General features: G+C 48.5%; 4 protein-coding genes across 10 annotated transcripts; 3 read left to right on the top strand and 1 right to left on the bottom strand.

Annotated features, from left to right (window-relative positions):
- The first annotated feature begins 48 nt into the window (after nucleotides 1-48).
- Nucleotides 49-4,705, top strand: LOC130529936 (putative zinc finger protein 727). Of its 2 annotated transcripts, XM_057040667.1 has the most exons (5): nucleotides 49-232; nucleotides 324-386; nucleotides 2,652-2,745; nucleotides 3,039-3,162; nucleotides 3,251-4,705. In XM_057040667.1, the coding sequence occupies exons 1-5, from the start codon at nucleotides 64-66 to the stop codon at nucleotides 4,229-4,231; spliced, it is 1,431 nt and encodes a 476-aa protein (XP_056896647.1). In that variant the 5' UTR covers nucleotides 49-63; the 3' UTR covers nucleotides 4,232-4,705. The 2 variants fall into 2 exon arrangements, with proteins under 2 accessions (XP_056896647.1, XP_056896648.1); XM_057040668.1 differs by lacking the exons at nucleotides 49-232; nucleotides 324-386 and adding an exon at nucleotides 2,013-2,532.
- A 290-nt stretch (nucleotides 4,706-4,995) lies between these two features.
- Nucleotides 4,996-9,867, top strand: LOC130529943 (protein-serine O-palmitoleoyltransferase porcupine-like). 2 transcript variants are annotated; one of them, XM_057040682.1, is made up of 15 exons: nucleotides 4,996-5,268; nucleotides 5,698-5,855; nucleotides 5,940-6,132; nucleotides 6,211-6,254; nucleotides 6,492-6,673; nucleotides 6,748-6,878; nucleotides 6,963-6,983; nucleotides 7,272-7,286; nucleotides 7,398-7,523; nucleotides 7,594-7,694; nucleotides 7,763-7,839; nucleotides 7,920-7,983; nucleotides 8,170-8,255; nucleotides 8,446-8,556; nucleotides 8,625-9,867. In XM_057040682.1, the coding sequence occupies exons 2-15, from the start codon at nucleotides 5,720-5,722 to the stop codon at nucleotides 8,724-8,726; spliced, it is 1,389 nt and encodes a 462-aa protein (XP_056896662.1). In that variant the 5' UTR covers nucleotides 4,996-5,268; nucleotides 5,698-5,719; the 3' UTR covers nucleotides 8,727-9,867. The 2 variants fall into 2 exon arrangements, with proteins under 2 accessions (XP_056896662.1, XP_056896663.1); XM_057040683.1 differs by lacking the exon at nucleotides 4,996-5,268 and adding an exon at nucleotides 5,275-5,496.
- A 1,723-nt stretch (nucleotides 9,868-11,590) lies between these two features.
- wdr13 (WD repeat domain 13) lies at nucleotides 11,591-16,709 on the top strand. Of its 3 annotated transcripts, XM_057040666.1 has the most exons (11): nucleotides 11,626-11,651; nucleotides 11,952-12,045; nucleotides 12,159-12,225; nucleotides 12,471-12,702; nucleotides 13,053-13,162; nucleotides 13,365-13,495; nucleotides 13,575-13,882; nucleotides 14,596-14,776; nucleotides 14,891-15,032; nucleotides 15,113-15,231; nucleotides 15,961-16,709. In XM_057040666.1, exons 3-11 carry the CDS (start codon nucleotides 12,185-12,187, stop codon nucleotides 16,143-16,145), a joined length of 1,449 nt encoding a protein of 482 aa, XP_056896646.1. In that variant the 5' UTR covers nucleotides 11,626-11,651; nucleotides 11,952-12,045; nucleotides 12,159-12,184; the 3' UTR covers nucleotides 16,146-16,709. The 3 variants fall into 3 exon arrangements, with proteins under 3 accessions (XP_056896645.1, XP_056896646.1, XP_056896644.1); XM_057040665.1 differs by lacking the exon at nucleotides 11,952-12,045 and having other exon boundaries at nucleotides 11,591-11,651; XM_057040664.1 differs by lacking the exon at nucleotides 11,626-11,651 and having other exon boundaries at nucleotides 11,665-12,045.
- Nucleotides 16,710-17,632: 923 nt separating this feature from the next.
- Nucleotides 17,633-22,725, bottom strand: LOC130529946 (probable G-protein coupled receptor 173). Of its 3 annotated transcripts, none has more exons than XM_057040691.1 (2): nucleotides 22,241-22,725; nucleotides 17,633-20,579 (listed from the first exon to the last, which is right to left on the bottom strand). In XM_057040691.1, the coding sequence occupies exon 2, from the start codon at nucleotides 20,407-20,409 to the stop codon at nucleotides 19,207-19,209; it is 1,203 nt and encodes a 400-aa protein (XP_056896671.1). In that variant the 5' UTR covers nucleotides 20,410-20,579; nucleotides 22,241-22,725; the 3' UTR covers nucleotides 17,633-19,206. The 3 variants fall into 3 exon arrangements, with proteins under 3 accessions (XP_056896671.1, XP_056896672.1, XP_056896673.1); XM_057040692.1 differs by having other exon boundaries at nucleotides 22,289-22,725; XM_057040693.1 differs by lacking the exon at nucleotides 22,241-22,725 and adding an exon at nucleotides 21,782-22,234.
- Between the last annotated feature and the right edge of the window lie 1,015 nt (nucleotides 22,726-23,740).

Genomic DNA, 23,740 nt, shown 5'->3' with positions numbered 1-23,740 from the left:
GCTGCAGAAACTCTGGCGGATGGGTGAGGTCGGGTATGGGTGGGGGAGGAAGAGCGGGCAGGGATGGGGAGCGTGGGGGAGGGGATCCTGGCTGGCTGTGTGGGTGAAGTGAACGTGGAATTGTGTTGTGGTGGCTCAACCCTTCAACAGGGGACAGTCCAGGCTCTTCCCTCTGAGGGGAGACAGGGTCGCACGGACAAGAGCGGCGGCGTCCGTCAACAAACGCCGCCAGGTCAGGACACGCCCACGTTCAACGATTTGATGATGAACGTTTAAATTAGTGATAATCTGACATCACATAATAAGATTTTGTTCATTTTCAGCTGAAAATCTGGTTCATTGTTGCAGCTCTGACAGAACAAACACAGGAATGGGACGATGTGGAGGTGGTCACACACACACACACACACACACACACACACACACACACACACACACACACCCCAGCAGCCATTTCTGCCCTGACTGAAACCATTAATACCCCACTCAACTTTTCTGTTGGGGACTCTGTCCTTTCAGCTGAGATCCTTGTAGATTATAAAGGTTTCATATTTCATATAAATGGATGTAAATAACTGAGTGTGTGGAACACATGAGTCATTGATCCCACAGGCATCATATGTGTTTTGATTAGTTTTCCTTAATCTTCTCTTTGATTCTGTTGCAAAAAACAGGTAAAAGCTGAAGAGGGGGGTAATTTAAAATATAGCACACAGACACACCTCAACCTTTAAAAGGAATAAGATGCCGGAGTTTGCTGGTGACAGAACAACTGCTTTATTTATCAGTTTGCTGCTTTCTGATAACACACAACACACACTTTCTTTTTCTCATTTGCAAACACATCAGGTATCCAGGATCACTGAGAACAGGTGGGCTGTGGTGACAGAACACAAAAGAAGAATGGAATCAGATCCCTGGACTGGTTACTGCAGAGAGAGAGAGAGAGAGAGAGAGAGAGACGGGCACTGGCAGCACCAATGAGGGTGCAGATGGAGGAGTCACCTTGAGGGAGAGGAGGGGAGGCAGGGAAGGGACACAGTGGAAGAATCTATTTATTTCTCTTTCAGGCCACGAGCCTGTAGAATCTGAGCGTGCTCGGCTGATGGGCTCTTGCTAGAATTCATGCAGGATGTATGAGCAGCGGAGTGAAAATCCAGTAATCACAGGCAAAGCTTCACAGGCGTCTGCTGCTGTTTGCCATAAAGCCAGCAGTGTCCTGGTTTTCCTCGAGTGGGGGGGTGCCCGTGGGAAAGTTGAAATGTTGATGTAACCTGGTGATTTTCTTTAGGAGTATAAATGTAGTTTATGGGAAGTCAGATCTTTGTACCCGTTTTACAGTCTAATAAAGTGGCAAACATGAGATTGAATTTTGTTTTAAGGGGTAAGTGTTGAAGTTTATTTCAGAATGCCAGTTGTGTTGCTGTTGTGTGATATACTGCATCGAATTTTAGAAAGGTGTTTAATTTACAGTGGGCGCTCTGGAGCAACAGCGCCCCCAGTTGGTGGAGTTATAAACAACCGCGATGAAGCCTCATAGATCAATATATAGATTGTTGTTAGTTATGATTCTCCTTTGGAACTAATGTGGAATTCGTTACAGCAGTGCATTTTGAAAATGCTTATTATCTTTGATTAGTGATACAACGTGACGATACAACAATCAGCAAAACTGCTGCATTTTTAAAAAAAAAATGTTTTCAATAACTATCTTTGTCATTATATTATTCTGGCCATTTCTTTTCCCCAGAACTTGATGAAACAATAACTATATGTACTATATGTTCCTAAAAATGTAGGAACTCAAATAATATTTTCAGACATTCCCTTCCACACACTCAAAGACATACAATGGGAATGATGTCACATAGCATTCAGGATTTACAGAAATACCTGACATGTATTTTCCTTGATTTTAAGACGTTGCTGTTATATTGTTACACTGCAGAGACGCATGAACCTTTTCCAGTTTAATTGATTTAAAATAATTCACTGTTGTTGTAAACACGCACACCGGCCAGCAGGGGTCCTCAGTGCGCAGTATGTCCCAAAACAACCAGGACGGGGGGGCGGAACCACAGAACAAAACAAAATTCTTCACCGTTTTAATGACTAACTCTTATTACCAATCGTTTCCCACGGAACTTAAAAGGTTTTCAACATAGATCGTGCCTATAAAGCAGAACGGAGGAAAGGAAGGGGGAAATAAAAGAGTCGCTTTTACAGACTGGAGCTCGTGCAGATGCGCGCGCGTCTCGGCCACGGAAGTGGCGCTTTGTTTACGTGCAGGAAACTTCCTGAAGGCGACGTAAACAATCCAACTATTTCGGAGCGCGATGCCGGTCTGTTGCGTGTCCAGCTGTAAAGGTCGCAATTCCTCAACAGATAAACTCAAGTTTTACAGAATCCCGTCCAAATATCGGCCCCTCCAGGCGAACCGGAGACGTTTGTGGCTCAAAGCGATACAGGAAGCGAACGGCGTCGCCAAGCTCAGTAAAAATGCTCGTATTTGTGGCGCTCATTTTAAATCCGGTAAGACGATCGGTCGTTTTTCTAAAACACTTAGCTGGGAGGCTAAGTCGGTGGTTATTTGTTGCATGCAAATTGTTGCTTCTGCACGAGAATATCTATTTTCATGCTTAATTTGACAGGAGAGGCGTCGATGGATCACACAAATCCAGACTTTGTTCCCTCTGTGTTTCAATGCATTGATCCAAACCAACACACTAAGAAAAATGTGAAACGGTACGTAAATAAGTCATTTATATCTAAAACTGCATGCATTCTATTCACTTTTGACTCTAAACTCAGTTGTTGTGTTTGATTCGACCAAAATAGGGCGAACTATTTAGGACAGCTAACTTATCCTATGATTGAAATTCTTCTGGATAACTTCATTTATTCCTACAATAATTAAATACATAAAGAAAATGTAACTGCGCCACGATTTCACTCATTTCACAATGCAAACCATTTACGTGTGTATGTGTGAAACCTCTGTTTTCAGAACTTTTAACGTTTCTGATGTTCTTGTACAGGACTTATGGTAGAAGAAAAAAGGGGCATTGCAAAGCAAAGGTGAATAATATAAAAGAAACAAATTCTCCCCTGGATGGCCGAGTCTCTGAAACGCAAACACAGTCATCTTCTTCAGTACTACAGGTAGTAGCAACAGTTTCTTTTCTGGATGTGTTCAGTTATTCCACACGCAGATTTCTGTGTAGTCAGCTCTTCTATCTCGGTTTCAAAGGAAGAGGAAACAGCGACTGATGGAGATGAGACTGAACTCCAGTTACAGACAACATCGACCCCAAACAAGGCGTCTGAGACGACCCAGGAATCAAAAGGCCTCTCAAAACTGCCGGCAATGATTCCCATCTTGTGTTTGAAATCTGTTTTCGCACCACGCGCTGGGTATCTGTGTGAGCTATGCAGCCAGAAGTTCAGCTGTGCCTCTGAGCTTTTGAGACACAAACAGCACCATGAAACCCCAGTGAGCTGTGAAGTCAGTGAAAAGGTTTCCACGGAGCAGGAAGGATTCCCCAAACAGGCTCCACAGCCCTCTTTCCCGTGTAACGTATGCGATCGATCTTTCGCGACGAGTCAGAGCCTCAAACGTCACAAGCTGCTTCACGTCAAAGACGACAGGAGGTGCCCCAAGTGTGGCATCATCTTCTGCCAGCTGCACAACCATGTTTTGTTCGTGCCACTTCCCAGGAACGAGCAGGACTCCACGACGGATGAGTCTCTGTCGCAGGACGCTGACTTTAACCACGAGCTGTCCTGTGACGAGTTGGAGACGTCTGAGCCTTTTACTGTGGAATCTGAGATGAAACCGAATTCCTTTACAGACGCGCCTGGGCGCGATGCCGAGGCCTCTGCTGCTCGGTCCGTAGTGGCGATGAAGCCAGAACCAACGCGTGAAACCCTGAATCCTCTACCTCCACCTTCCCACCTAAACATTCCCAACGAAGTCCCTCTGCCCAAGTTAAAAAGATTGTTGAATCCACGCGTGTCCAGGTGCTTCAGGGATGACTACCCTGCAGACTACATTCAACGCCACCTTCCTCAAAGTCCTCAGCTCCGACCCCACCTCAAGGTCTTTTCACCACAGCGCCTCACCTCAGCACTACTCGAGGTCACGAGGAATTACGAGTATATTTTAAACGAACCAGCAAAAGTTAAGAGCGGCGAGCAGAGAACTGCTTTTGATCTGGAAGTCGTGCTGTAAAATACCCGATTACACTCCAACCCAAGTGTGGGCGGATCAGTTGTACGTGTTTTTAAAAGTTGTATGGAGATTTGACCCCTCTTTGAGAATAAAACCAGCCATGGCCTCAATCATGAACCTGTATAGGGAGGAAATGTGCTGTTAACTACCTCTGACCTGTAGCTGCCTAAATGCTTTCATCTGCTGAAATACTGTAACACGTTAACCTCATTTATTTCTATTGTTATTTATTTAGCTGGTTGACTTTGGTCAAGTACCCACTTCGATTGTTTATTGATTAGATGCTAAACTCCTTGGTGGTTGTGTGGATCTTAAGTCTTGATTTTTGCTTGTTAAATTGGACAAGTGGCTGAAAGTGTTGTGATTTATTACATATTACTCAAAATGTTCAACGTTTCTTTACTTTATTGCTGCCTTTTAATCCAGTTCTTGGTGTATGCAACTTTTAAAATCAATAAATGCGTTCAAATCTCATTTTAATTTTGCTGATAATGGTGTGCAGGTCCAGTCAAAACTCCAGATTGCTTATTTTAGAGTAAAGCGAATGAATAGTGGTTGAATGGATGAAAAAATCTTAGTTTTAAACCACATAGCACCGTCGTATAGTTGTATAAATAGCTTCTAGATCTGTGTCTACATTTGCTTTTGAAGGAAAAGTTGTTTTTTATTATTATATTCTTATCCTTAGCTTGTGTTCCACAGCCAGATGAGGGTCCATCTGCACGCTGGACACATTCTATTGGTCAGAGGAGCCGCCGGTGGTTTTAACTGGTCGGACACGGCGAACCTGCGCGCTGATTGGCTGTCGCGACCAGAAGCTGACAGCGGATTGGCTGATTGGTCTGAAGCGCCCGCCCCCCAGCTGACTTGACAGACAAGTGGTGCTGATGCTGTGATAATGGGCTCCGGGTAGGCAGCATCTGGACCGGACGTGTTTGGATCACAGCGGGGACACACGCGCTCGACTGACGGCGAAGGGACGTCGGGGAAGCCGCGGAGAAGCACGGAAGAGTCGGTCCAGCTGCGGTCGTGAACGGGTGCGTGTGAAACCCCTGGAACCGAGCCAGCGGGGAAGGGGGGCTGGGGCATGAAGGCTGCTAGCTAAACTCTGCAGCGGCGGCGAGGTAAAGCCTCCATCTTCACACAGACGCCGTTTTTCTCGGCGACCATTTGTTCTCGTCAATGCAGCGGAGGCAGCCTCCGGTCCGGCCACCACCGCGGGCGCCTGCATTGCGGAGAACCTCTTAGAACCCTCCTCTTCTCAGGTGTTTTGATCTTCACCAGTGCCACACGATCATTACCTCCACATGCCCCTTCGGATCCTTCTGTTACAAACTGAATCGATGAATTAAACTCCCAACTGTGTTGATTTGCGCTGCTCGGCGCCAGGGTCGCTGTGCATGCTGGGATTTGAAGTTTCTCCCCGCATTTGCGTTCGTTAGATAATCGTCTACTGTTTTTACAAGGCTGTGGCTGCTTTTCCTTGTGATGGGAGGGTTCAGCCGTCAGAAGTTCTTCCAGGAGCTCACCCATGGCTGCCTGCTGCCCACAGCTCAGCAGGGCCTGGAGCAGGTATGGCAGCTGCTGGTTATCTGCCTGCTGTGTCGGCTCCTCTGGATGTTGGGTGAGACCTCCGTCGTTTTCCATCTGCTCTGCTACCTCGCACCATGAACCCCTAACTCCAGTTTGTGTCTCCTCGCTGCTCCAGGTCTTCCCTCCTTCGTAAAGCACCTGAGCACTGTGGCGGGAGGATTCTACGTTCTCTACCTGTTCTTCGAGCTTCACATGATCTGGGTGGTCCTTCTCAGCCTCCTCTGCTACCTCTTCCTCTTCCTGTGCCGTCACTCAACGATCCGCGGCACCTTCCTTTCTATCACCGTGCTCATCTACCTGCTGCTGGGGTAAGAGACCAGTTTGACGTCTGCGACCGTGCTTGATGCTGCACCGTGACTTAAATGGCTTTGATCCGATCCCGACAGGGAGCTGCACATGATGGACGCCACCAAATGGCACAAGATGAGAGGTGGGACAGATTTCCTTTGTGCAAGCACAGCTGCTGCTGGTGGAGGTTAATTATGCAACGGTCATGAGAGAGGCGACATGTTTTCGTATATATTTTGTGGCTCTGAAGCTCTTGGCTCTCCTGAAATGTTCGCGAGATGAGCAGCTCTTGAAAGCTGAGAAAACCTCCAACTTTTGCTTGTTTAAATCGAAAAAATTGTGTCTCCGGGAGTCAATAGATGACACTTGCTCTGCACAGGCTCACAGATGGTGGTCGCCATGAAAGCCATCTCGCTGGCCTTCGATTTGGACCGAGGCGTCGTCGCCAGCGTGCCGTCGCCCATCGAGTTCATGGGCTACATCTACTTTGTGGGCACCGTCATCTTCGGCCCCTGGATCAGCTTCAACAGCTACAAAGAAGCTCTGGAAGGTCGTAAGCTGGTGAGGGCGGCGCCGCCAGCCTGGGGGGGGGGGGAGTTTCCATCCTGATGCTCAGGCTCATTTCTGCTCCACAGAACCTTTCTTGGTTTTTCAAAGTGTCTTTGAGCTGGGTGAAGAGCCAAGTCTGCCTGGTGGTCTCGAACTGCGTGGCACCGTACCTCTTCCCATATTTCATACCTGTTTATGGGGACAAACTCCTGCGCAGGTGAGCCCGCTGATGAACTCCCCCCCCCCCCCCCCCCCCAGCACTGTTTCCATTCTCTAACTCTTTTACCTGCTTTGTTTCTAGCAAGAAGAGGAGTAAGATCAGGTAATTGGGTGTTGCTGGACGCGTCGGCACGCTATCCATTCTCATCGAACGTTGATGGCATCCTCTGTTTCCCTGCATGTGTCCACATCACCCCCCCCCCCCCCCCCCCCCCCCCTGTGCAGCCACATGTGTGTGCCGGGACGCCCATCCCACCCCCTCATTCACCACCAGCCTTCACGAAAGACGCGCTGTTGTTGATGTCATGGCAAGTTCGTGAAGCATCTGTTTCAGCGCAACACGCCATTAACTTACGCTACCTTCTCTCCCCCCCCCCCCACCGCTCCCCAGAGGCGCTCCAGTGAAGTAGGTGTTTCTTTGTTATATAATAATCTGTTCATTCGTCTGGCTTCATCCTGACGATAGAGGAGAAATTAACTCCCCACCTGCTGCCGTCCCCGGTTGCTGTCGTATCAGGTGGCTGCTGGCGTGCGAGAACTCGCTCTCCTTCCACTTCAGCAATTACTTCGTCGGCTACCTGAGCGAAACCACGACCACTCTGGCCGGGGCAGGTTTTAGCGAGGAGAAGGAGAACCTGAAATGGTGAATGTTCCAGAAACACAACCCAGTCCGAGCCAGGTGCGGCTTGTGTAACCAGCGCTCTCCTTTGTAGGGATTTGACGGTGTCCAAGCCTCTGAGTGTGGAGTTCCCCCGCTCGATGGTGGAGGTGGTGACGTCGTGGAACGTGCCCATGTCTTCCTTCCTGCACACCTGTGAGTTTGAATCTCAGCCTCGTTGGCTTCGCCTTTTCACAAGCGTCCGCCCTCTTGTCTCCCCGCAGATGTTTTCAAGAGTGCCGTTAAATTTGGCACCTTCGCCGCTGTCATGGTGACGTACACCGCCAGCGCGCTCTTACACGTGGGTGCTGTGTGAAAATCGGCCCCGTTCCCGCCGCTGCTCTGTTTAATGCGGATTGTTTTGGTTCTGTTGCCTCTCAGGGGTTGAGCTTTCATCTGGGCGCGGTGCTAATATCTCTGGGATTCATCACGTACGTCGAGCACGGTGAGCCTAATGTTCTCTTCTCCATTTCTCTCCTCCGGGAAGTTGCTTAGCTTTGCACAATGGTTAATTGCAGACGTTCCGGTGTGCTGTTTCCGCTCGCCGCAGTGGCTGTAATTCAACGTACGGTGGGAAAGGTGCTCTTCCTCCGCCTTTGTTTTATTGCTCCGCTGCCGTTTTGTGTTCCAGTGTTGCGGAAGAGGCTCGCGGTGGTCCTTAACGCATGTATACTGACAAAGAAATGTCCAGCAAACTGCACACACAGGAATAAGAAGGTAATAGGCGCCTCTCTCTGCCTCCTTTAATAGTTGAAAATCTCTAACTAGATTAAAAAGATCCGTTTTCTGTAAAAATGTACAGGCTAGTACTAATTAGCACGTAACAAGACGCTATTCTGCTCCATCAAACGAGATTGGCTGAATAAAACTATCCATGTGTGTCGCCCCCCCCCCCCCCCCCATGCAGGCGTTCTGGGTCTATGTGATCAATATAGCGTTCAGTGTGCTGGCCGTGGTTCACCTGACTTACCTGGGCTCCGTCTTTAGCTCCAGCGTGGACTACATGGAGGAGGAGGAGGTGAGTGGTGGATAAACGTGCACAAGCGCACCGAGCAGAACCGGTAGCTGGTCTTCTCTCCCCTGCAGGACGATATAACCCATCACACCATTCAGAAGTGGTCCGAGCTGAGCTGGACGAGCCACTGGGTCACGTTCGGCTGCTGGATATTGTACCGGCTCATTCTTTAACCACCAGAGACACAGAATTTTTAAAAAAAAAAAGGTAAAGGAAGCAATAACGGGAGGTTCTCCGCTCCTGCACTGTGACGTCATTCAGCATCAGACCGAAGGGAAGTGAATGGACGCGCACGCTGGCTGAATAACCTGTAATTAATCACCTGCTGGGGATTCGTTTTCATATGTGAAATGATACACCTGCCTCCTTTTACCTGAACCCTTTTTTCCACTTCCTTCACCTAGCTTGTGTAAGCACACATTTAAAAAAAGAAAGCTTAACCAGACGAGAGTAAGAGTTGCACTAATTAATTCATAGCAGAGGAAATACAGATTGTCTTCTTGCCTGTGGCTGTGCAATTAAGCCAACTTTAATTTCACTGTGTAATTTGGCTTCTAAAGACCTCAGAAGTGTCAAAAAAGGTCTGACCAAGTCTGCATCTAAGACACTTTTGTTAAAAAGTTACTAAAATGAGATAATTGTGGTTTGTACTTTAACCAGAACAGAACCTTTTCTAGATAATTGTGAGTTTTCTGGACACCGGACAAAATGGCTAATTTGAGGTGGGGAGAAACGTTCTCAGGCTTCGGCTCGTAAGACTTTTTGTTGATTAAATTCCTTGTTGGCAATAAGATCAATGTAGAATATCTCCATTTTTACATTTATCAGCTTGTTTATTCACCACGTGGTCATGAGAAGAGCACAGGCTGACTAGAACTAGTTCCCCTTTTAGTGCATTTTAGAACAAACTCATTCCTTTTGATGATTTGTGGTGGGACTTCCTGATTGTGGTGGTATGTGTTGGGTATTTATTCCATTTTGGTAACTTCTCATTTAAATATTTCCAGAGTTGCACAGATGTTTCTCAGCTGTTCACTGTAGTGAATGTTTATCTTTACAGGTTTATCTCACTGCTGCTTTTAATGGTGCGTTTATGTGACCAGTGATCACCTAACGATGGGATGAGAGTCAGTTTCCCCTCTTTTTTATCTCTTTAAAGTCGTGCTTCTTGAGCTGTAGTGTTTTAGATTAGAGCCTGGGTTTCTCTGCTCCTCTCAGACCGACCTCAAATATTATTCTATTTTTTTTTCTCCTGTAAAAGTGAGGACATTTACACGCCTGTGATATTTTTATAAAACTTTTACATGAAACTTGGATCGATGTCTTTGTTTAGTCTGACTAAAGACGTGAATGGGTCATAAAGGAACGTCAGAAACGTGTCAACTGCTATAAGAAACTGTTTATTTGTGGAATATTTACAAGAATCTTTGGACTGTTACACAGTCAATGAGGCTCGATCAGCGAAGGTGACAAACGCTTCTTTAGCTCGAAGCAATGGTCCGGCTTAACCTGGAGTGGTCGGGGGGGGTTGCAGAGCAGCTAATAAGCTGACGTGGACAGCGTGGGGGGGGGGGGGGGGGGGGGGGTGGAGACGGGAACAGATGGGTCCAGGGGGGGCAGGGGTTGAACAACAGATGGTGATGGATGGAGATTCACAATCTGCCTCTGTGAGAGGCGACTGGACGCTGTGGTGGAAACCGGCCGTACAACAGTCCAGCGTGCAGGTTCAGGGGGGGAAGCGTGGCCCTCTCAGCCCTGTCTGCCCCGGGGGCCCCCATGTTTGCGCCGGCAGGAGCCCAGCAGAGTCTCCAACGCCATCTTCACAAACGCCTGGAAGTTATTGCTTCTCTCCCTTCGGCTGTCCTGCGAGGGACCGAACACAGACAGATACCTTCACTGGGGACACAGCAGATCACTTCTCCTCCGTAGATCGTTAACTGAAGGGCGGCAGCAGTCCGCCACACATTCCTAGATCGCTCCAGACTTTTCTGGCTTTAAAAGAGTGGATTCATGTAAATGCTTACCTCCTTGCTTCTTGTTGTCATCTCCTTTCTGATCACCTTTCTTCGGCTGCTCTTTAGGACTCTGAGGTTGCTGTGGAATTAAAATAAAAATTAGGAAAATGAAATAAAATCAGAAAAGTGTCAGGCAAGTCGCGGTTTTCCTACCTTGGTAGCTGACTTCTTGTCCGACTTATTACCTGATAACAGAGAAAATATGTTCTGTTGCTTTATTTAAAATCCAAACCCTCTCCTGCTGTATGTAATTAAGTTCCCACTTTTATTCTCCACATAAAATAAATGATTTATTGATTATTTCCCCCGTGTTGTCAGTAAGCTCACCTTTCGTTCCTGGCATTCTGGCTGTGCTCCAGAGTCTGTGCAGATTTCTGAGAATGTGGTGCTTAATGTGCTGTTGAACTCGGTCATTTATGGCCCGTGGTTGTGAATGGCTCTGTCACTGGGGCCCCTTCGAGAAAGATCACCGTGGACAAGCAAAGAGCCCCGTCAGCTGAGCAGCGTGCCCCGCAGCTCTGCAGGTCAGTGCTGAGCCAGGCGAAACCTCCAAGCTGACCTTGTAATACTGCCATTGTGAAGCCACTGGAACTGCCTGCTCACCTATTGTCCAGGACGAGAAAGCTTTTTCACCATGTTGCCATGGTAATTTGGAAAAATGAACTGACATTTGCAAATATACGATGATAGCTAAAATCCTAATGTTTCTGCAATTATAATTCATCATTATTAAGGATGATTCTGGTTGGAATTGAAAGACATCATCCCAGATGTGAAAACATCATCATTTTATTATTTTAGGACTGTAAATATTGGGAGAAAGGTAGTCAAAATGACCTGAGTATGTCCCAACACTAGTTAAGTGGGGGTTATATATGAAGGTTTTACAATAATATATATTTATGATTTGATGTATCTTCTCACTTGAAAAGAAATATATATATATGTGTGTGTGTATACCTTGACACCATAAGTTATAAATGCTAAACATTTAAATTCACATGGTTCTACAGGAGAAAGTGGGCGGGTCCATTTGTGTCATGTGACTTCAGAGGCAGCAGCAATGGAGAGAAGCTAAGGAAGGTGAGCCTGTTTTAGACGCGTTGTCCCCTGTTTCTTTCTGATTTTTTTCTGCAGATAATCCTTATGTATTTGGTAATTTGGTAGCTATTTTTCTGCGTGGAAGAATTCGTTGAAATCGATATTTAAGAGGCAACATCGCGTGATATTGGGGCTAACAGCTAGCTAACATCGGTTAGCTTAGCTGTCAAGAAGATTCGCCAGCTTTTGCTGCTTAGAAAATTCAGTCGAATCTATATTTCTTTTATTCTGATCAACGTTTCGTTCCACTCCAGCAATTCTTTAACGGTGTTTTACTTGCAGACGTAAAAATAGCAGTACAAACAACGCCGTGTTTGATGGCGAAATCTCCCATGAAGTGCTGTTAAATTCCGCACCATCACTTGATGTAACGAAGGTTGGATGACAGCAGCGCTTTAAAAAAGTGTTTTTAATCGGGGGGGACATGTGCTCTTCCATGCGGGAAACAGATAGAGTGTGTTCCTCTTCTGTTCTTGTGGTTTTGTTCAGGAATCTGCCCTGGAAGTGTTTGTGGAATGGCAGCAGTTTGGCAGCAGGTTTTGGCAGTCGACGCAAGGTGAGACTCCAGATAGCACAATAATGGCCTTTAATGGCCTAAACTGATGAAGAAGCTGCTGGAATCAGGTTTGACAGCTCAAGGCAGACAAACAATAAGGCCACATAACCTAAACCAAGCACCACCCAGCAGCATGAATCAATGTATCACAGTTATGTCTCTATTCTAGCAATATAACAGGCCTCTAATGTAAAGAGTTTGTGTGTGTTGCTGTGTGCATTGTGTGATTTCTGTATCCTCCTCAGGTACAATGCTTACCGCACGCCTACGTTCCCACAGTTCCGAACTCAGTACATCCGCCGACGCAGCCAGCTGCTCAGAGAGAACGCCAAGTGTGGCTTTGAGCCGGGGCTGCGCAGGCAGTACCTGAGGCTGCGCAGCCAGCTGCTGGCCCAGCGCTACGGGCCCCTGTCTGAGCAGAGCAGCTTCAGGGCCAGCAGTGTGCGCAGCTCCCGCACCACACTGGACCGCATGGAGGTCAGACCCAAAGAAACAGGAAGGGCTGGAGTGGGTGTTAGCGATTTGGAAAAGGAAAGTTGGAGAGAAAATATAGAAGGCATCATTAACAGCCAACTCCAGAGATGGCTGCAGTTTATTTTTGATCATAGCCACATAGACACTACCGCCTTATCCCATGCTTATTAAGCTGAGCAGCTTGGTTGAAATGGCTGGCGATAACATTGTATACGACAACCACCAGTAACTCTGACACAGTAATCTTGTTAGATCTTAATCATGAGTAGTAGCTCGTTCCTTTAGGATTGTGTTCTTGCCTACTCCTATTCATGTAGTTACGTCTGTCTTTAGATCCTGGTCTTTTTTCGCAGGACTTCGAGGAGGACCCTCGAGCTCAAGGGGCTCGTGGTCACCGCCGATCTGTTAGCAGAGGCTCCTACCAGCTGCAGGCCCAGATGAACAGAGCTGTTTATGATGAGAGGTACCCAGCAGAGACCCCAGACTCACCCCCGGCTGCTCTCATCACATTTGACTTTGATGTATTTTGCATTGCATAAAATCACTGGCTGCAGGTCCCGCTTGGTTTTCCCGATAAATATTCAGCTCTTTTATATCAGCCTGTCTGTGCATGAGCTCTTTTTTACGGTCGTCTGTGTCCACGCGCCCTTTATTGCTGCCCGCAGGCCTCCGGGCAGCTTGGTGCCCACCTCGGTGGCCGAGGCCAGTCGGGCCATGGCGGGAGACACCACTCTGAGCGAAAACTATGCTTTTGCTGGCATGCACCACATATTTGACCAGCATGTCGACTCTGCTGGTAAGAAAAAATCACTCTAAACATCACATTAGAAGATAAGTTTCTCTCTACCTAAAAATAATTAATTTATTTCTTTTAGTTCCACGGCTGCAGTTTGCCAATGACGACAAACACCTCCTGGCCTGCTGCTCTCTGGACGGCACCCTGTCCATCATGACGCTGTCCTCGTCTCCTCCCCGCGTTAAGGTGTCCCTGAAAGGTCACGGGGGCCCCGTCACCGACTTCGCTTGGTCTCTGAGCAACGACATCATCGTGTCCACGTCCCTAGACGGGACTCTGCGCATCTGGAACACGGAGGACGGGCGCTGTATCCGAGAGGTCAGAGACCCCGAGTCCAGCGAGCTGCTCTGCTGCACCTTTCAGCCCATGAACAACAACCTGACTGTGGTGAGCCCATTAGAAACATGCTGGTGAACAGGTTCTTTTTATCTTTTATCTTCCTGCGACCCCAATGCGAAGCGTTCATGAGGGAGGCTGCATATCCAGAGATTTTTATCCGTCGTCCAGCTCATTAACACCACTTTATTGATCCCTCTCATCCCAGTCTGATCCTCTGGTACCTCAGGTGTCGTCAGGTTAAATCTCCGGCCTCGATGCGTTGCTCTCCCAGCCCCTGCCAGCGTTGTACGGGTTCGGTGTGTGTTCCTCTAGGTGTTCTAGTAATGACACTGTAGCAGCTGTAGTTTGTAAAACTGGGCGCGGGAGAACGACGCGTTGGAAAAAGAGACCAAGTCCAGTTTGGTCTCTTTTTAATCATTGATTAGATTGTGGAACGTTGCAACTAACTGTCATATTTTTGGTGCGATTGGTTTAAATTGATCAGCTCCATCTCTGATGTGCACTCACTTCTTCAGTTGCTTTTAATTTTAATTAAACGGAACATGATGGATGATTGTTTTTAATCAACAGCACCAACTGTGAGCAATAACAAGATGGGAAGAGTAAAGACGCACGATGCGGATTCTTTTTCAGCCGATACTAATAACTGATAATTACCTGAGGGCATTGGCGTCGCTGCAATATATAGTTGTTATTTATTCATCTTAATTTTTAACCGCCGCTCTGAAATAAGGACGGCGCGGTCCTGTTGTGATGTGCAGGTAGGAAACAGCAAGCATCACCTGCAGGTGGTGAACATCTCCACTGGGAAGAAGGTTAAAGGGGGCTCCAGTAAGCTGACAGGCCGCGTGCTGTCTCTCTCCTTTGATGCTCCGGGGAGGATCCTGTGGGCTGGCGACGACAGAGGGAGCATCTTCTCCTTCCTCTTTGATATGGCGACAGGTGCGCGCACGTTTCCAGCGCGTGCAGAGACTGACTCGCGAGCGATCGTTATTTCTGCCTGACACATGTGTCTGTGTTGATCTCTGCTGTGCCTGCCTGCTGCTGCCCCCATAGGGAAGCTAACCAAAGCCAAGCGCCTGGTGGTGAGCGAAGGCAGCTCCATCTGCAGCATCTCTGCCCGCTCGTGGATTAGCCGAGAGGCCCGGGACCCCTCCCTGCTGGTCAACGCCTGTGTCAATAAGCTGCTGCTTTATAGGTCTGTGAGGGCAAGAAGCAGCTTTGGCGTCCGTTTAAGCCTCGCCGCCACACGGGGAATTAACAGTTGCTCATTTGCAGGGTGGCTGATAATGACGGCACGCTGCAGCTGAAGAGAAGTTTCCCCATCCAGCAGGGATCCCAGCTCGTCCACAGCATCTTCTGCCCCCTCATGTCTTTCAGGCAGGGGGCATGTGTGGGTAAGAAGCTTTGGAGTGATTCTGCTTCATTATAAACGTGGATGTGTGTGTGTGTGTGTGTGTGTGTGTGTGTGTGTGTGTGTGTGTGTGTAGGGCTGGTCAGAGATAAAAATAACTCAGCAGCTCATATGTGCTGTTTATCTGAGTGAATTTGTTTGGGTTTTAATGTTCCAACGTGCACCCCGGGATGGTCACAGCAACAATCCGCTAATATTAATGGAACTCATTGCAGGTTTTGCCTCTCGGAGCGGCAGAATTATCTCCGTAGCCTGTGCACGGCCGGTGCTCGTGCCAGTTGGGAAGGTGGCAGAGAATGCCAGTGCATATGCTGAAGCATACTGTAGCATGTGAGGGAATATGTGGGTGGACTTACCCAGCATGCTTTGAGACAATGTGTTTTCAATAATAAGCCAAGGCGAGCCGTTTTCAAAGCCGTTACGCAGCCGTGAATCTTCTTTCCACATTTGTGGTCGATTCTGAATGTGTTAAATGAATGAAGGTTCTGGGGTGGTGCTACTGCTGCCGGCCTCTGGTTTAACTGGTTTAAGTGGTTAAGAGCTAACTGGTTGAAACTGGTTCTCTACACTGACCGGTGGTGTTGTTTTACAGCCTCAGCTATACATGTAAAATTGATTTTTTATTGCTGATGTCTGGCAAGAAATCTGTCAATATCTGGCAGCGAGAGGTCGATATTGATCGTCGATCCTCTAATTTCTCCCCCGGACGCAGTGACCGGCAGCGAGGACGGGTGCGTCTACTTCTTCGACGTGGAACGGAACACCAAGGCCATAGTGAACAAGCTGCAAGGTCACGGGGGGCCGGTGCTGGACGTCAGCTTCAACTGTGATGAGAGCTTATTGGCGTCCGCCGACTCCACCGGCATGGTCATCATCTGGAGGCGGGAGCAGAAGTGAAGCCGCGCCCGTCACGCCGCCATCAGACTGTAACCGTCCAATCACCAGTCCCCGGGGTTTCACTGGAGTCGTAACTTAAGGCGACTTAAGGCATTAATTGTTTAATTTAACGGTAACCGTGTGTCGTGCTGCTGGTGCAGGGATGGCTCGTGTGCACGTCTGTCTACTGCCACCACTGCTGCCCAGAGGGAACCAAGGAGCCCCCGTGCATGTGTCATGGCTAACGTCAGACTTCGAGTATGCCTGAACTCCTCTGTAAATGTGATGCGCGGAGGATTCCGGCGTGAACCTTCCCGACAGATCTGATCACGCCGCCGGTTCCTCCGACGTAGATGTAGTTCACACTAACGTAACTGTTGTCATTCAAACAGTGCAGTCGAGTGTCGTACGATGGCCTTATTTCCTCCTGCATATGAGAGCGTCTGCATGTCGGCGAGCATATCAAACCTGTCAAAGTGTTTTCTTTACGTTGGTGTTTGTGTTGTGAGCGTACTGAGATTTTAGGCCGGCGGCTGGTGGGTGTAATTTATTTAACACGCATATGGAATAAACTAACTGTCTCCACTGTTTTTGAATGTGTTTGAACTGACAGACAGGAATAGGTGTATTTGGGGGGGGGAGTGTGTTAGTCACCATGTGGGTAAGTTTTACACTGGAATCCCACTGCAAACACACTAAAACTGCTCTCTAATTCCTATTTTCCGAGGCTAAATGGATCGGCCAGAGGTGGGATGGGGGGGGGGTGAGGGGCTAGATTAGATCAGAATGGGTGAGAATAGGTTTTCACCGGTGTAAAGGCAGTCCATGTTGCCTGGAGTGAAGGAAGAAAACTAAAAATAAGCTCTTTTAGATGGATTTCAAACGCCGCCTCTGGTGAGGCGGAGAGACTGATGGGTCGGATACAAGCTGTTAAAACCCTGGAATATATAAAAGGGTGTGCAGGGTAAATGCTGCTCCCCACTCAGCCGGCGTGAGTGCAGAAATAAAAACAATGGAAATTATTGTTCATTCAGATTCAAAAGGCGTGTCGTCTGTGGAGAGAATACAGCACTGATGGATGGGTCTCAACCAGGCCTTAATGGAGGCGAGAGATCCTCCCTCCTGATTCTGTGACGTTCTGAACGTTCTACCTTCCACTTCCATCACAGGCCGAATCCCTTTCAGAACAGAAAACGCACAGAAACATTGGCACCAAATAAAAATGGATGACACATATCCTGGGAAGTGAAGCGAGGGCGTCGGGGCTGCCATCTTGTGCTGCTGATTTCACTTTAAATCTGCAGCCGGAGCGAAGCGCGGATCACTTAATGTCACCATTGAACAGAGTTCATGACATTTCACCACATTTTACACCATCAAATGTGGCTTCCTACGGTAAGAGAGGGACTGCAGCCGACCAGCAGGGGGCGAACAGCCTCAGGTAGTGCTCCGTCATCCATTTTTGATACTACAGGGGACATCTTGTCAGGACAGGTCAGGACTCGGAATGCATCAAAAGTAGAGTCTTTATTGATGAGTGGGCAAAAGAACCACCTCAGTTTAACTGTACAGTTACAGAATATCATCTCGCAAAGGAACGCCGGGCGTAAAAATAATGGACCTGGGTTCACGTTTCACTTCACCGTTCTGAATCAACGTCTGTACAGGTTGTCGTCTTCAGTCTGGTATCCACGGAATGCAGTGGAATGCATGCTAATACAGTATGCTGTGAGAGTGTTCAGAAAATTGACTGCACTAATATATCTATGCCAAACATACTGTTGGGCTGACCTTTGTGGTGCACGAATCTTAATTTGGAGAGACATCTTAATGTAGTCTAACCCAGTTTTTCACACCCCCAACTCCTCTGGGCTCGACTCAGGACTCGGGCCTTTTGAAATTTTGACACACCGCGACACTGAAATAATGCCATCCGTGATGGCGGGAATACAAGATATCCCTGTAACATTCAAGTTTCCTTCACTTTAGGTGCAAATTCAACCCTCCGCGTTCAACTGTCCACATGAGAGCATAACAATAAGTCAAAAACATTCAATAGCTCATGTTAAAATGGCACGACGTCATCGTTCAAGTCTTCAGATCCTCTTCCTTTTCTCCTTACTGGTGAAATCAGACATTTTCACGCACACAAATCCATTCCAAGTATAGATGATTATTTCATTTTGCGTGTACTTCGAGACACCGAGATGAAGCTGCTGTCATTTACTCAATGTTATTGGAAACTATTCTATCACCGACACTTCCCCACCCTTCCTCTCTCTCCTCCTCCTCTTTTCTAACCTCTTATCCTCACACACATACGCACGGTTTCTATATAAAAACACACAAGCAGAAATACACATTCCTGTACAGTCTATACAATAGGAAATCAAGTCATATTTCAAAATAGTGTCATCTGCTTAACATGTATCGTTTACAAATAAAGGAAAACAGGCAATTCTTTTTTTTTTTTATGATACAAAGAAACCTGACACGCCCTAAAAGGAGGAAAAAATGGGAGCATGTTTGGGGTTTCTCAGGTTCACAACAGCTGTTCGAATGGATCCAAGGTCACTGGGTCCACCTGCCGTTCTGCAGTCTTTGTTGGGTTTTGTTGAATTGATTTTTGGGAAAAAGGGGGGGGGGGGGGGTTCGTCCCTCGGTTCATTCATACCTTTCAGTTCCGTGATGCGTTTCAAGGTTAGCGTCACTCCCTTCAAGGCGTGGTACAGACAGTCTGCAGGGCGTTCCGGCCTCCCCTGACAGCCTCCAGGCGTGGCCCGCTGAAATAAGGCAACGTTATTTTAAATAAATGGCATTCTTCGCACAGTTGGAGCAGTGATTGTTGCGATCTCTCTCGCGCAGCCTCGTCATAAACGCGCACTTTATACATTTCTCCGGAGCTTCTCAAATATCGCGGCTTCATTCAAATATCCACATTCTCTGGTTTAGACGGCACCGCGCCTGCATTTGTTGGCAAAGAACTTTGATTTCGTTGTGCAAAACAACAAATCGGACACGTCACCAAGGTGCATTGGATCTTCTCTCCCAATTTCCTTTAAAGAACTGGAACATTCTCTGATCACATGATGCAGTAGGCCTCATCCTGGGGCAGGTGTTGCTTAGTCCTCCAGTAGGTGGGCAGGTGGGCTCTCAGCACTTTCCTCAGGTCCTCGTTGAGCAGGAGGCAGAAGATGGGGTTGACTGCAGCTTGGGCGAAGCTCATCCACACCGTGATGGAAAGATACTGGTGAGGGATGGAGCAGGACTTGACAAAGACCCTCCAGAAGCACGCGATGATGTAGGGAGCCCAGAGGACGAGGAAGAGCAAGGTGATGGTGTAGAACATCCTGCCCAGCCTCCTCTCTGACCTCACCTCTTCCATCCCCAGCAGCCGCCGGTGCTGATTGTGTAAATTCTGCCTGATGCCCAGCAGAGTGGGCGGCATGGGCCCGCGACCAAACCCTGCTATCCAGTTAGCCGCAGCCTGACCTGTAGCTCCAGGGCCGTGGAACGTCCAGTTCTGGCTGATAGCTGGCACCAGCTGGACGGGTTTCATCTTGCGGTGCCTGTACTCGAACAGCAGGAGCTTGGCGTAGAAGCCGTGGGTGGCCAGGACCACCACCGCCAGCATGAGCATGAAGCCCAGGGTGTCGTTGGTCTTCAGGTAGCGGTGTTCGAAAATGCACTGATCTTCATCGCGGATGAATTTGTACGTCCCGACATCAAAGACGGGTGGGAACGCCATGGCGACGGCCAGAGTCCACACCATGCAGATGATGGCGGCGCACGTCCAGATGGTCATGCGCTTGGCGTAGAAGCGGTGGTGGGCGATGGCAAGGTAGCGGGTGACTGCCACGCAGAACAGCATGAAGGCAGCGTGAAAGCAGAAGAGCACCGCCATGAACGCCACGACTTTGCAACTCAGGGGACTGTAAGTCCAGGCCGAGCTGTTGTGGACAGAAACCAGCACGAACGGGAAGCAGGCGGCGGATCGGACCGCGTCGGCCAGGCACAGGTCCAGGAGGAAAAAATAGGGAGCCTTGTGAAGTGTTCTGTCTCGTAGGACCAGCATGGAGACCAAGAGGTTGCCCACCAGGCTGACACAGATGATCATACCCAAGAAGACCAGCTTGAAGTAGGCGGACACATCTGTGGCAGAGATCCCGCCCCCGCCGCCGCCGCCGCTGTCGCTGCGGCTACCGCCGCGCGCTAGCCCGCTCTGCGAGGCCAGCACGGCCAGTAAGCTGCCCGGGCCATCGATGGCAAAGCTCTGGTTCACCATTCTATCAGCTTCCACAGCAGCCCGCCTTTTCCAGGCCCCTAATAAACACTACTGGTCCGCCGATAGTCGTCGTTACTGTCTTGCGGCCTTCTCGGCTTTACAAAGCGAGGCCGAAATAATCTTTCCTACGTGGCAGATTCATCTTCCCTCTGTGTCCACAACTGCACCACCTGTGGGCAAAAGAAAACAGAGCCGTAAAAAAGGGCCGCAGCTTTGACTGGAGACATTTTAAAGAGGCAAAAGCCACAATTTGAATGTTTTAACAACTGAGTGATTGTTGGATAATTAAGAGTTTCTAAGCGATAAAATGAGGAAAGGCAGCCCGACGACCATGCAATGCGCTATAAAATGCCGACAGAGTCTAGAATTTTATACGGGGAGAGGAAAAGCAAAGTCATATCCAGATTCCACCTATTTGTGCAGCATTTTGCTAAATGTGGTGCAGCAGAGAGCAGAAATACTCAGGTCCGGTCGGTCAAAAGCGTTCAGGGCTGGAACACTTAAATAAACGCACTTAGACAAACGTTTTGAGGGATGAAAATCACGATGACTGGCCTATTCAACAGCGCAAATACAGCCCACTTAATGGACTCAAAAATACACTGGGCAGCATCAGGAGAGCCATGTTGGGCACCACAGTGGAAAATCTCTTGTCTTCTTTTTTTTCCGCCTGGGATCAGATCAGCAGCTCTACAGCATGCCAGCTCCTTGGCTCTCTCAGTAATTACCTTGCCCGTTGCTAAGATACAACAGCTCACATACTTTGTGCGAGTGTGGGTGTTTGAGTGAATGCATGCGGGTGTACAGGGGCGAGCAGACAGAGTATACAAGCAACACTGGGCATGTCCAACACACAGAGATGTTGTACATGAGCGCAGAACATTTATTGCCTTTCTCCTGGCTGCCTCCTGTTATGTGTCACAGTCAGAGAGAGACGAGGGCGTCAGCTGCACCATTCAGAGAAAAACACCCCAAATGAGCAGGAGCGGGCAGCCATTTGGATTTTATTGCAGGCCTTTGTGTGGCAGCGGGGATCTTTACTTGTTAATTCCATAACGAGGCCTCCTCCTGGCAATCGCAGTCTGATAGATCGGGAGGAATCGCCTGAAAACCCAACATGCAGCATAATTTATGGGGGTAATAACGCAGAGCTGTGCCTGTCTGGGTGGGCCCGGTCTATGTAGGCCACGGAACAAAACATGATGGGCTTACAACGGCCACGTCTCCCACACTGACAAACACCATTTGACGTGATCGGACGGCTGCCACGCAGGCCCGAAACAGGCTGGAAAACAAACGAACAGGTGTCAGAATCACCTCCGCTGCCTGTGCGCGCGCGTGCGTGTGCGTGCGTGCGTGCGAGACAACCTACCTCTCACCCCCTCATATTTTGGCGGATCTGTCCTTTTATTGTCACGACAAAAGCAACAAACCGACGCCAGCCCGGCGGATCCGCGGTGCAACACCTCGACGGGCGCGCACGTAATAAAGCCGCGCGTTCGTGCTCAAACGACACCTGTTATGCAGAAATCCACCAGGAAGAAATCAAACTGGGACGGCAGAGCCGATGTCTGATAATCAACAGCTGATCGGCTCCGGTTTGTGTGTGTGTGTGTGTGTGTGCGTGCGTGCGTGTGGGAGGGGGGGCAGTGCCACCCTTTTACAGTTTCATGGAGAGGTCTGAATCTCATCCGACAAAACAGAATCTACGTTGCATCACGTCGAGGATCCATTTGCACACAAACAGACGCGGTCAAAACGGATATAAGGGCGTCTTATTCTGCGTTTAAATCCAAATGATGTCAGATTTTCAATGCATAGAATAACCCACCCACAAACGACAGGGAGGAAAAAAGATCGCGCATCCCTTGAAACGAACCGTCTTGGCCGGTGGAACAATTAGTCCGCACATACATCAGCAGCGTCGAGAGGCTCCTTTTCTCCATCTTTCAGAAACAGACCATGGTTTTTTTTAGAAAAAAAACGAAAAAAGAAAAAAGGAATCACACCCCGCACTGTTAATATGCAGCCTTTGTTTTGCTGTCCAGCGAAGGTGGACCACGTCTGACTGGTCCACAGCCCGATCCTCCATCACACAACGCGCACATTTAAAAAAAATAAAATAAAAAAAATAAAAAAGGTATAGATGTCCAGCGAGGTCAGGAAGGATTTCACATTTACACCGAGATCACGACGAGCGAGGAAAACAAATAAGAGGACGCGGTTTAGGCGAATTATTCCCGAATAATCCCAATTATGGCTGCTTGCGAGGAGGCAGCTCGCACATTCGCGGAAACAGTCGGTTTTATCCGGAGAGAGAGAGAAAAAAGAGGAGGAGGAGGAGGAGGGGGAGAGAGAGACAGAGAGAGATGGGGAGGGAGGGAGAGAGAGAGATAGGGAGGGAGGGAGAGAGATAGGGAGGGAGGGAGGGAGAGAGAGAGATAGGGAGGGAGGGAGGGAGGGAGGGAGAGAGATAGGGAGGGAGGGAGGGAGGGGTGCAGGATCATGTTCTTCTCCCTTTTCTGATGTTTTATTCTCTTCTCTCTGCTCTCATGCATGATGCTTCTGTTTCCTCCACCTGTCAGAAGAGCGGCCCGACAAACTGTCCCGGCTGATTTAAATTAAACCGGCGTGACTCAGACAAACCTGCCATGACAGCTGCAAAGAATTGTGGGTGCTCGCAGCTTGCCCTTAAAAGAGGAAAGGAAAAATATTTTCCAAGAACACGTCCCGGGAACCTTCATCCGGGTTGAGCTTAATTATGGGTCAGTTTGATCGTGAATATTAACGTTATTATCTGCGTGTTTTTTCTCAGCTTTTGTCATCTTTCCCGTGCAAATTTCACACGTCAGCAGTGTTGCAGGTGGCAGGTGAGCATCCTTACATGTAGGTTAAAGGAGACTGTGGCGGGGGGGGGGGGTCTTGTTTCAGCTCCAGAGACAGTCGATGCCTTTAATCCCCACTTCAGGCGTGTCTGAGAGGCTGTTTACCACCGATGACACGGCTCATCCGATCAGCAGTATGGATCTAAATGGGTTGGGCTGCCATATTTAAGGAAAGGCCGGAGCACATTAAATCAGACCGACGTCACGTATCCGCCCTGATCTTTGCTAATGAAGTCACGGTGTTGTGCTGCTTTAAGAAGCCACTCATTATTTCCCGGCGAGCGTCTGAGGGTGGAGTTCGCCCTGATTATCCCCGCGGTCACTTTTAAGTCTGCTTAAATCTCTCACGCGCTCCTCGCGGCCTGCGTGGACCTCGTTTACCTTTAAACCCACAGCCCGACCCCAGGAATAAGGTGCGCTTATATTTATATTATTGCATCATAAAT

The sequence above is a fragment of the Takifugu flavidus genome, chromosome 8 (assembly GCF_003711565.1).
Source record: "Takifugu flavidus isolate HTHZ2018 chromosome 8, ASM371156v2, whole genome shotgun sequence".
Lineage (NCBI taxonomy): Eukaryota > Metazoa > Chordata > Actinopteri > Tetraodontiformes > Tetraodontidae > Takifugu > Takifugu flavidus.
Note: the sequence above shows the minus strand (reverse complement) of the source record. Positions and strands in the feature narration are given on the sequence as shown.

Coding starts and splice junctions, on each gene's coding strand:
- LOC130529936 (XM_057040667.1), top strand. CDS start 64: ATGGGGAGCGTGGGGGAGGGGATCCTGGCTGGCTGTGTGGGTGAAGTG. Junction 233..323: donor CCGTCAACAAACGCCGCCAG/GTCAGGACACGC, acceptor GTTCATTTTCAG/CTGAAAATCTGGTTCATTGT. Junction 2,746..3,038: donor ACTAAGAAAAATGTGAAACG/GTACGTAAATAA, acceptor GTTCTTGTACAG/GACTTATGGTAGAAGAAAAA.
- LOC130529943 (XM_057040682.1), top strand. CDS start 5,720: ATGGGAGGGTTCAGCCGTCAGAAGTTCTTCCAGGAGCTCACCCATGGC. Junction 7,695..7,762: donor GTCTTCCTTCCTGCACACCT/GTGAGTTTGAAT, acceptor GTCTCCCCGCAG/ATGTTTTCAAGAGTGCCGTT. Junction 8,557..8,624: donor ACTACATGGAGGAGGAGGAG/GTGAGTGGTGGA, acceptor TCTCCCCTGCAG/GACGATATAACCCATCACAC.
- wdr13 (XM_057040665.1), top strand. CDS start 12,185: ATGGCAGCAGTTTGGCAGCAGGTTTTGGCAGTCGACGCAAG. Junction 13,883..14,595: donor TGAACAACAACCTGACTGTG/GTGAGCCCATTA, acceptor TGTGATGTGCAG/GTAGGAAACAGCAAGCATCA. Junction 14,777..14,890: donor CCTCTTTGATATGGCGACAG/GTGCGCGCACGT, acceptor CTGCCCCCATAG/GGAAGCTAACCAAAGCCAAG.
- LOC130529946 (XM_057040691.1), bottom strand. CDS start 20,409: ATGGTGAACCAGAGCTTTGCCATCGATGGCCCGGGCAGCTTACTGGCC.